Here is an 11,272-nt window from a genome sequence, read left to right as displayed (position 1 = left end):
CTGTTTGAGGAATCTCCATACCTTCTTTTTCCATAAAGGCTGCACCATTTTGCAGTCCCACCAACCATGTATGAGAGTTCCTTTTTCTCCGCAACCTTGCCAGCATTTATCGTTCAAAGTCTTTTGGATTTTAGCCATCCTCACTGGGGTGAGATGGTATCTCAGTGTAGTTTTGATTTGCATTTCCCGGATGCTGAGTGATGTTGAGCATTTTTTCATATGACTGTTGGCCATTTGTATATCTTCCTTAGAGAATTGTCAGGCCTTTTTTTAGAGGTAGCAAGGGGCCTACTGTTTCAATAGGCTTTTCTTTTAAAGGAGGAGAGTAGTCTGTGATTGGTCTAAAGTTTATAGCCTAATGGTGCTATCAAATATACCTTGTATTAGAAATAGCAATTGCAGTGTGAGCCTACTTCTTTCAAGGTGTGTTTGCCTCACAGAAGTTCTTCTATCACTGTTGTCCCATTTTGGCGATTTGGGCTACCTGCAAAATTGGATGACCTGTCCTGAGCATCACAATCCTGAAATTGACTCTGGGAAAAGAATGGGCTGGGAAGCCAGGGAAGAGTTGTTTTGTCCTCCCAAGGTCCACAGGATCTTGTTAGGGAATTTGTTCCTAATAAATTTGTTTCTAATAAATAAATTTGTTTCCTTTCAAAGCACATTGATCTGATAATCTGAGGATCTTAAAGGCCAATAAATATGAAGAAAAGGTTCAGAAAGTCTCAGAGTATTAGATCTCAGTGGTACCCTGGAGATCATCTACTTAGATCACTAGTGCTTGGTGTGACAGATGAGGCTACTGGCCTTGTGTAAGTCATTTTTGGAAGAGTTAACATTTTATTTATTCATTTATTCTTTCATCAAATATTTATTGGACATTTACTATGAGTCTACCAAGACATGTACCTGATAGTGAAAACATGTTGCTATTTCATTGGTCCTGTTTGAGTTAGCATTCAATGAACTTACCCTTTTTTATATATATCAACAGCTGGTTTCACAAGGGCCCTGGGGGAGTTGATATATAGTATCTTCAGCCAGTGCAAGTAGGTTTTATATGCAAGGTTACCAATTTCTAAGCCGCTGGGCTAATTAGTTTAGCTTTACTTGGCTTTAAATAATACATACATTGTCGAAAAGTTATTTGTAATTCAATTTTTGGCAAATAAAAAACTAATTCAAACCACTAAGGAAACTTATTTAAAGAGACCCTGGAGCCAATCCTCTTATAATGTGAAAAAATCTTGTTATTGTTATTGAAAATGATTATTCCCGGTTATGGATTTTGTAAATCTGGACACTTGAGGTTCTCTTATGATGGGAACACAACAAGGCAGATAGCCCAGTAGTGGTCTGAACTGGGTAGGGAGGACTTTGGCCTCAGAGGTGGAAGCCCTAGGAATATTAGAACAGCCCAACCCAAGATATTGACATTTACCATGATTGCAAACTGCATGGACATGCTGCATGTCTTCTCTCAGGTCCTGGACCCTGGAGGGGAGGAGGGAGTGGTGGGGCATAATGAGTGGGGTGTAAATGATGAGATCTGGAACTCCCCCTCTCCATCTCCACAGATGGGAGCGGGACGGGGATAGGATAAGGAGTCTTTTGCTACCATTATAACAAATTTGAAACTCTTCCTTAAAGTCTGGGGGCTGTTTGTATACTTTAGGGCCCTCTTGTATACTTTAACAAAGTAGAGGAGGAGAGGAAGAGCAGCGGAAAAAATAGGACAGGAGTTTAGGAGAGAAGAGGGTTATGTGAATTCTTGTTATACAGTAAAATCTCCTTGGTTTTTGGGCCTTGCTATTTTTGAACTTGGAAATAATCTGGAAGAAGACAGGACTAAAATTTAACTTCTCATTTTTAAATTTTTTACTTTAAAAATTAATGTGCATAGTGACGTAGAAGAGAGTGTTTTAAAACTGATGTATGGGAAGATATATTTCACATATGAAAATAAGCAATTTTGAAATAGAATCATCATTTTACTCTAACAATTCATATGTTAAAGATGATTTTTGTGTCATTGGCAAAGCCTAATAGGACTCTTCCTTGCCAAGGAAGCTGAACTGTCCCCTTGTTGCGTGAGGATGAGAAAAAACCTCTATGTATCTATTTGTAAATTCTATAATAATTTACATCAATCTTAATTAGTCTCTATTAGGGATATTTAGTTGTTGTTTTTCTGTGTGGAATATACAGTTAGAGCATAGATATCTGTGGAAACTAAGTCTAGAAAGTACAAAACCATGCTTTTAGTCTTTGAAGTTAGAGCTTTCATTTTTATGGTGTTACTTTTTTCTTCTATTGCCCACGGTCTTCTCAAAGTGAGCCTTGTTTCTGGTTCTCTGTCAATTAGTAAAAGAGAAGCAACTGATGAATGAAAAGGCTCACTGTCTTCATTTAGTGAAAAATGAAAAAGAAGAAATTAGGTGAAATGGTCAGAGGCCCTTTGGAAATTTGCTTTAGGTCAGGGTATGACCTCTGACTGTGAAAACTGGCATTCAGGGAACACATCTCTCTTCCTCCTTGGTTCAGTGTATATTGGCCCATTTCCCTTCCCTGGGCCAGTGATCTTAATACTGAGCTAGGCCAAAATTCCCAGGTGGGTCTCTTGAAATAGTCAGTTTTTAGAAATTGAGGGATTGAGTGAGACCTCCTGCCCAGCATGCTGCTCTTCTCCTGTAGATTGTCATATTTGGACCCCAAGGGTATAAGCCAAGTGGAGAAAGGCACTAGAAGGGGGTGTCCATGATCTCTTGTTCTGTCTTACTGAGCTGATATAGAATTTTTCACCTTCTGGGGTCCATCTGTGTTGTGTCCCTAGTGATGATACACAACAGAGACCCTAGTTATAGCTCAAAGGGCTATGAGTATGTGTGGTTCTCCCTGCGAGTCCCTGTAGGATACGTGGTTTAAATGACAGGGGTACAATGGGCTAGCCTGGGGTTTTGTGCACTAGTTATAGCTCAAAGGGCTATGAGTATGTGTGGTTCTCCCTGCGAGTCCCTGTAGGATATGTGGTTTAAATGACAGGGGTACAATGGGCTAGCCTGGGGTTTTGTGTAAGTGTGTGGTAGCTGGGTCCTCCCTTCCCACACAGCTCACACCAGGCTGGGCTGTCCTTTGCCTCCCAAGGCTTCTGTTTCTCTAGGCACATCTTTATTTTCCATTCTTTATGAGCCCCAGGCCCCTACCTCCAGCCCCCTAACAGGAACTCAACTAGATCCTAGAAAGGACTTTCCAACTGAGAAGGAAGATTTAAACAGAGAATGAGTTAAAGAAGGGAGTGCATTTCCTTCCCAGGAGGAAGGAAATTTGTTTCTCCCCACCTCCTGTCTATTGTGGACTGATGATGGTGGCATTGAGGTGGAGTAGGAAGGAGGGTGGAGAAGGGTATTGTCATCAACTTTGCTTCCAGCTGGGGGATTTTTGTCATTTACTTTTCCTATTTGTAAAATGAAGACTAATAGTTGCTGTGCCACTTAGAAGAAAGGCAAGAAGAATTATTCAGGGTGTTGTAATCCATCTTGATATCAATTAACTAATTCAACAGATATTTACTGAGTGCTTACTGTGTCTTAGTCTATTTTCTGTTGCTGTAACAGAACACCACAGACTGGGTAATTTAAAAAGAAAAGAAGTTTCTTTAGCTCATGGTTCTGGAGGCTGGGAAGTCCAAATGCATGGTGCCATCATCTGGTGAGGGTCTTCTTGCTGTGTCATAATATGGTGGAGGCATCACATGGCAAGAGGGCAAGGGTGTGTGTGCCAGCTCAGGTCCATCTTCCTCTTCTTATAAAGCCACCAGTTCCATCATGGGGGCTTCATCCTGATAACTTTATCTAATCCTAATTACCTCCCAAAGGACCTCCAAATATCATCAACGTATGAATTTGGGGATTAAGTTTCCAACACATGAAATTTGGGGGACACATTTACACCATAGCACTTGACACTGTGCTAGGCACTAGGGGTTCAAAAGTGTTTTTTGAAAAAAGCCCTGTATCTTCAAGTTGTTCAAAGCAACAGGGCTATCATAGTTGCCCCCAGGGCAAGGAGTTTTGTACATGTGGTGGGGGGTGACTTGGACCGTCCTCTTCTTGAGAAGGACTAGGAGAGTTGAACCCCTGGTCACCCCTGTGGCCTGGCATCTGTGGAAGTGTCCTTTCTGTTGTGGAACCTCTCCTGGTCCATCAGGCTGGGCTGAAGAGCCTGAGCAAGGCAGAATCTTCTGACTGATGATAAAATTGGGAGGCTGAGGCCAGGACCCAGGGATTCAGCCAGCTGGCCTCTTTTACCCTGATTCCTTTTGTTTCATTATCCTACAGGTTCTTTTCGGAATGATGGTTTGAAAGCTTCTGATGTCCTTCCCATCTTAAAGGAAAAAGTGGCCTTTGTGTCTGGTGAGTATTTGTGGATCTTTCCTTTGTAATGGTCCTAGGGAAGTCGTGTGTGTGCACACATGCATTCAGACACTTTGTGTGTTAGTGGGGTGGAGTGGGTGGAGTTATGCTGAGAGCAGCTTCTTCCTCTCTGCAGAGGCAGACAGGGAAAGGAGGGCTGTGGTCTCAGCTGGATGTTCTGGAGGTCACTCACCACCACAGGTGGGCTACCCACACATACTTTGCACACACCTTGTCCCTCCTCACCCTGCCTGGCCTGGCAGGAGCCACTGAGGCCCCTGTGAGAGATCCTCTAGCAAGAAGAGACTGTCCACTTTGTGCATTCTCTGAGGTTTTATGTCAGTTCATTTCTGAGTGGGTCATGGACAGGAGATTAAAAAAAAAAAATTGGCTCTTCCTTATTTCTCTTTTCTGGCAAAGGAAATTCAAGTGAGTGTTTATATTTAGGTGTTTTGTTTTTGTTTTTTCTGAATAGTGACTTTCAAATATTTGTTCTTGACTTTTCTCTCCCACCCATCTTGTGCACCTGGATCTCTTAAAATCTATTTCAGTGGTTAACAATCTACAGCCTGTGGGCCACCACCAGTTTTTGTAAATAAAGTTTTATTGGAACACAGCCATGTGCATTTGTTTAAGTAGTGTATTAGTTTCTCACTGATGCTATAACAAATTACTAAAAACTTGTTGGCTTACAACAGAAGTTTATTCTCTCAGTTCTGGAGGCTAGAAATCAGTTTCACTGGGCTGAAATCAAGATATGTGTCAGCAGGGCTATGCTTCCTCCAGAGGCTCTAGGGGAGAATTTGTTTCTTGCCTCTCCCAGCTTCTGGTGGCTACTGACATTCCTTGGTTTGTGGCCAAATCACTCTCAGCCCTGCCTCTGTGATTACCTTGCCTTCTCTTCTTTGTTTGTGTCAAATATCCTTCTCCCTCTCTATTTTAAGGATACCTGTGACTGCATTTAGGGCCAACTTGGATAATCTAAGCTAATGTCCCCATCTCAAGATGGCTAACATAATCATATTTGCAGTCTTTGCCATGTAAGATAACATTTATGATTTCCGGGGATTAGGGCCTGATATGTTTGGGGGCCATTATTCAGCTTAATACAAGTAGTGTCTTGCTACAACAGCAGAGTTGAGTAGTTACAGCTGAGACCAAATGACCCACGAACCTAAACTATTTACTGTTTGGACCTTTAAGAGGAAGTTTGATGACCCCTGATGTAATTGAAGCCAATGACTGGCCAGAGCCCCTGGGGCAGCCATTCTCAAACAATAAGGTATACCCGAATCACTGTGTGCTGTTCCAGGAATCCACTTTAGGCCTCCTGGATCAGGGTCTCTGGCAGGACCTGAGGCTGGGGCTGGGGTAATGGCTATGTGAGAAGCAAAGGATCACATTTTGAGAAACATGCCCAAGTGCTTATGCTTCCTGGACCAAGCCTTTTCTCGTATTTCTGGGTGATTTTTGTTGTCTCCGAGGAGTGGCAGTGGAGTCACAGGACAACAGCCAGTACAGTCCCATTGTGCAGGGGTTCACTCCAGGGCACTGCTGGCCTGGCTGATGGGTGACAGCTAAAATGGAGGAAGGGGAGAAGGGAGGGGGTTATGGGCAAGGGGAAAGCAAGCAGTACTAGTCTCCCACCTCATCAGAGGGAAGGCTAGTGACCAATGATTCAGAGTGCAGGTGTGGGAGGGGAGGGCAGGCATGCAGTGGGAATATGTAGGAGCCTTTGTAAAGTACTAAGTGCATTGTATATTATTACCATTATTATTATTAGTAGTAGTAATAGTATTTTATTATTGTTTTTGCTGTTAGACAAGAGTGACTGGGAGACTGCCTTTCCCCATTACTGTTAGGCACTTGTACGAGGGTACTTCAAAAAGTTTGTGGAAAAATTGAATTAAAAGATATTACAAATCTTTCCATGAACTTTTGGAAGTACCCCCATATTATCTTGTTAGGTAGTGAGCTCTCTGTCACTGAGGATGGTGAAGCACAGGCTGAACAACCCCTTGGCAGGGTCATGTAGCAGTGATTGCAATGTAGGTAGAGACGTAGGTAAGACAACTTCCAAAACCTTTGTAACCTTGGATTCTGCGTTCTTGCTGAGCATGTGGGAAGACCTTGTATAGAAGTCCTGGAGTCCACTGGACAGTGCCAGGCCTTGACTTCTGTTCCCCATAGCCCAAGATCCCATAGACATGGCCCACAGCCCTTTGGAGAGCCAGATCTGATCTGGTCTCTTCCTCCTTCTTTTTTTATGGCTTTTAGTTAACCTAATATCCACTGGTCCTGCTAATTGTCCCATTTCTCTAGGGCCTGATGTTTCCTCTTCCTGTAGTGCTTTCCCCGCACCATCTGCCAATTTGAGCTGCCCCTTTTCCTTCCTGAGTTGGTTCCCTCTTTGCCTCCTCTAGGAGGACCTCCTGGATTTAATGCATAGACTTTGAGCACCATCCTGTTCCATGTCAGTTTGGGGCATATGATTGCAGACACAGTACACTCTGACATGAGACCCTTGCTTGATGTTCATGGTTTATTTTTTCCCATGCAAATTCATTCAGAGCCCTGGGGTAGGGTCCAGCCAGCCCCTGATAAGACCTTCCAAAGTGGTAGGGAGTTGTCCTAATGGAGCTCATACAACAACGTGCCAGGAAGGCAGTCAAGGTTGAGGCAGGTAGAAACTTCCCTGAGCAGGATGAAGGGGGTTGGGGGTGTGCAGCTCACTCCCATGTGCTGATGTGAATCGAGCAGCCTGGGGTAGGCCTCGTTCATCTGCACCTGTGATGCCAGGAACTTCTCGGCATAGGAAACATTGCCCTTCTGTGCCTGGGAAGGACACTGAGGGTGCCAGGGAGATAATGACTGGCTGCCTCTAATGTGAATCGAGCAGCCTGGGGTAGGCCTCGTTCATCTGCACCTGTGATGCCAGGAACTTCTGGGCATAGGAAACATTGCCCTTCTGTGCCTGGGAAGGACACTGAGGGTGCCAGGGAGATAATGACTGGCTGCCTCTACCCCTGGCTCCCCACATTCTTCTGGCTCTACTCATAAGGTGTCCATGGGAGGTGGGGAAGAAAAAAATGGTGGTTGTAAAAAAACCACTGAAGATTGAAAATGCTCCGGATGAGGTCAAAGCTAGAGGGGAAGCTAGAGGTCAAAGCTTGAGAGTGTTGGAGGACCTCCCAGTTTTGGGGAAACCTTCTATTTAATCCTTCTGCTTCCCTTTCCTCATGTGGAAGGCTGTTGGGAGATGGGGACCATTTCCAAGGCAGATGAAATGGGGTGGTTATCACTACAAAGCACCGGGGCTGGTGGAATGGAAGGACTGAAGCTGGGTGTCAGGGCCCAACTCTGAGGTAAATTTATATAAATCTGCCCTGGGGGCTGGGGGGCAGGTGGTCATGGTGGTGGTGCTGAAACATTTTCCTTCAGGGTCAAATCTCTCAGTGGCTTTGATCTTGTTTGATCCTTTTCTCCCTGAAGCCTCCTTATTTCCTTCTCAGGGTTGTCCTAGATTGATTTATTATTGGCTTCTGGACCCCACAATCAGAGGGAAACATTAATCACAGCTCACACTTGGGTGGGGCCCTGGAGGCTCTCTGCCTTCCTTGTGAGAGAGCCTTCCTCCGAAGTCTGAGCTTTAAGCTTCTTTTCTACAATTGTTGATTGCTGTGCCGACCCTTCCTCCCTCTTTCATTAGATCTCTTTGGGGTTCCCACCCTGGGGGATGTCAGGTGGGGATAGGGAGTGGGGATTCTGTGATTGTGACACAGATATTTTCTTTGTGTAATAGCCAGTGCCCTGTAGGGTCACAGTTACACCTTAGCTTCATCCCTGTCTAATACTCCTGAGAAACTTGGTTCTGTTTTCCTAATCATAGTGTCCATTAGTAAATACATTTTAAAATCATGTAATAAATAGTGAATAAAAGGTTTAGAAAATAGATGAAAGGACAAACAACTGTCTAAAATCCTGGCCTTCGGTCCGGCCCGTGGCTCACTCAGGAGAGTGCGGTGCTGATAACACCAAGGCCCCGGGTTCGGATCCCTATGCTCACTGGCTGAGCGTGGTGCTGACACCACCAAGTCAAGGGTTAAGATCCCCTTACCGGTCATCTTTTTAAAAAAAAAAAAAAAATAAATAAATAAATAAAATCCTGGCCTTCCAATAACAACAGCGACCGTCACTTTAGCATACCCCTCCTATCTTTTTCTAATGTGATATTTAGAAAACGTTTGTAATCCTAGTGCATACATATGCATTCACAGTGATTAATACTTTGATTATCCTTAATTCCAATAAGATTCTTGTGCTCCTCCAGCAGGAGTGACAGGTGGCATGCAGGCAGGTAGGCAGGGGTGGCTTCTTGGCTGTGTAAAAAAACACTTAACATATTTTCTGAGTCTAAAAACCTCCCAGCAATGCTGTCCCCAGATGGATACTTTGAGGCCTTCTCACCAGGGTAGTCAGTTCATCATGAGCACTCCCACCTCACAGGTCTGCAAAGAGAAGTGAATTGGAGGTTAAACTTCCAAAGAACATAGAACTTTCAGCCAGCTTGTTTTCTCAATAAGAACAGCTATCACCACCTTCGTTATCACTGAACATTTTTTTTTTTGTGACCGGTAAGGGGATCGTAACCCTTGGTTTGGTGTTGCCCACACCGCACTCAGCCAGTGAGCGCACCGGCCATCCCTATATAGGATCCAAACCCGTGGCCTCGGCGCTCCCAGTGCCGCACTCTCCCAAGTGAGCCACAGGGTCGGCCCATCACTGAACATTTGTAGAGAGCTTTACTTTTCAAAGTGTTTCCCCGTGCACCATCTCAGCAGTCCTTGCAAAAACCCTGTAATGTGCTCACCATTATATTCATCTGCCTTTTATTTATTTTTTTATTTGTTTTTTACATATTCCTTCAAATTTAATTCCATACAGGTAACACTGACAGTATATATTATGGTGTGCTCAGTTTCAACTTTACGGAAATGACATCATACCTGAGGAACTCACCTGTGACTTGATGTCTTCTTTAAACATTATCATCTGCCTTTTATAGATGAGGCATCAGAGAAGTCAAAAGACTTCCCCAAGGTCACTCATGTTACCTGCATCCAGACCCCTCCCTGTCTTGTCCTAAGCAGTGACCAGATTTCCCTGAGCACCATGTTTCTGCCTGCTCATCTGTCACTCAGACAGAATTCTTTTTCCTTTGCAGCAGACTTCCTTAAACTCCCTCCTCTTCCCCACAGGGGGCCGTGATAAGCGAGGCGGACCCATCCTGACCTTCCCTGCTCGCAGCAATCATGACAGAATAAGACAGGAAGACCTGCGGAAACTTGTCACGTATTTGGCCAGTGTGCCAAGGTAAGGTGAAAAGGAATGGCCTGCAGTGGAGGGGTGTGGGAAGCTGGGCTGATGCCAGTTGAGTTGAAATGATCCTCCATCCCTGCCTGGGGCCTGGTTGTTTCTGTTCTTGGAGTGGGTTCTAATTATTCCTGGAACATTATCACCCATTGTTTGCTTTATTCCCATCATTCCCATTGTTACTGCAGGGATTCATGTGAATGGAGTGGGAGTGGGAAGTGGGAACTCTGGGCAGAGGTGAGGGTCCCAGGCCAAGAGCACCGGTCCTGGGCCTGGAGCAGGAGATGGTGTGGCCTGGGGAGGAGGAATGGGAAGCTACTGTTTACCTTAGGGAAACAGGAACTCTGGCTGATTCCACTCTGCCTTGAGTGATGAATTATTTTCAAAACATCTGGCATGGGGCTGGCCCGTGGCTCACTGGGTGAGCGTGGTGCTGACAACACCAAGTCAAGGGTTAAGATCCCCTTACTGGTCATCTTTAAAAAAAAAAACAAAAAACAAACATCTGGCTTGTGAATAGTGGAGTTTGAGGCAAATAACTTCACTTGTATTGCTCACCTAGAGGGGGCCCTGGGCTCAATCTAGGTCATGCATTTTCAGTGAGGGGTAATGTTGCCCCCAAGGGGGGTTAAAAATTGGTTCTTGGGGTAGCAAAAAAAAAAAAAAAATCTTATTCTTTTATGCATCAAGCTCAGATTTACATATAACATTGAGATACAGTATTTGTGTGATGTTAAAATTGCACTAGTGGGGTGATTAGGGGAAAAATAGTCTAAAAAGGCTCCTTTGGGGGAGGGCAATAATGAAGAAAAATGTGAGAATCACTGGTCCAGGTGGTGCTGGTCATGGAGGTGGGTGGTGGGACACATGCCAAGGGCACAGTTTGTATCTTTTGAGAAGGGAGGGAAAGGCCTTTGCCTAGTCAGAGAATCATAGAATGTGGGAGTCAGAAGCGCCCTTAGGAGCAATCCAGGCAAATGCATGTCATCCTCTGCTTAGGGAACAGGGTCACAGGGGTCAGTGGCCCAGGCTGGCCTAGAACTCGGCCTTCCCAGTTCCAGCCCTGTGCTCACTCCTCATCCTTGCTCATGGCCAGCGAGGATGCTGCTTTCTGTCTCTTGGTGGGGCCAAAGCCTGTGAAGTGTTTGTTGTGGGAAATAAGAAGTGGTGCTTTCAGGACTTTCAACTTGTCCCTGTGCATTTATGGGAGAATTAGTAAATTACAGAGAGGAGTTATATATCCAGCTCTGCCTTTGCTGGGAGACCTGGGATAATTTTTGAACATATTAAATTCTTAAGGCAGGTGTTGAGTGAGGGAGGCACTACATTTCAGAGAGCCATAGGGGAGATGAATGTAAAGGGATTGGCAATGGTGATTGGCAGGTGGTAAAGGGGATTTTAAGAGCAGTTGTCAAAGGCTTGGAAGGATGTTGCATGGAATGGCAAGTCCCGAAGAACTTCAAGCAAAGGCTGTGAACAAACAGATG

At 44.6% G+C, this 11,272-nt stretch overlaps 1 protein-coding gene across 1 annotated transcript in view; it reads left to right on the top strand.

Annotated features, from left to right (window-relative positions):
* Positions 1 to 11,272, top strand: part of LOC103588259 (kalirin) — a gene marked incomplete at its 3' end in the record, with an annotated part of 440,967 nt that overhangs the window by 213,265 nt on the left and 216,430 nt on the right. The window contains exons 2-3 of the mRNA XM_008569903.1: positions 4,338 to 4,412; positions 9,671 to 9,785. Of these exons, the coding sequence (XP_008568125.1) occupies positions 4,338 to 4,412; positions 9,671 to 9,785 (190 nt within the window). The remainder of the gene's footprint in view (positions 1 to 4,337; positions 4,413 to 9,670; positions 9,786 to 11,272) is intronic.

Source organism: Galeopterus variegatus, unplaced genomic scaffold (genome assembly GCF_000696425.1).
Source record: "Galeopterus variegatus unplaced genomic scaffold, G_variegatus-3.0.2 Scaffold542, whole genome shotgun sequence".
NCBI classification, from domain to species: domain Eukaryota; kingdom Metazoa; phylum Chordata; class Mammalia; order Dermoptera; family Cynocephalidae; genus Galeopterus; species Galeopterus variegatus.
Note: the sequence above shows the minus strand (reverse complement) of the source record. Positions and strands in the feature narration are given on the sequence as shown.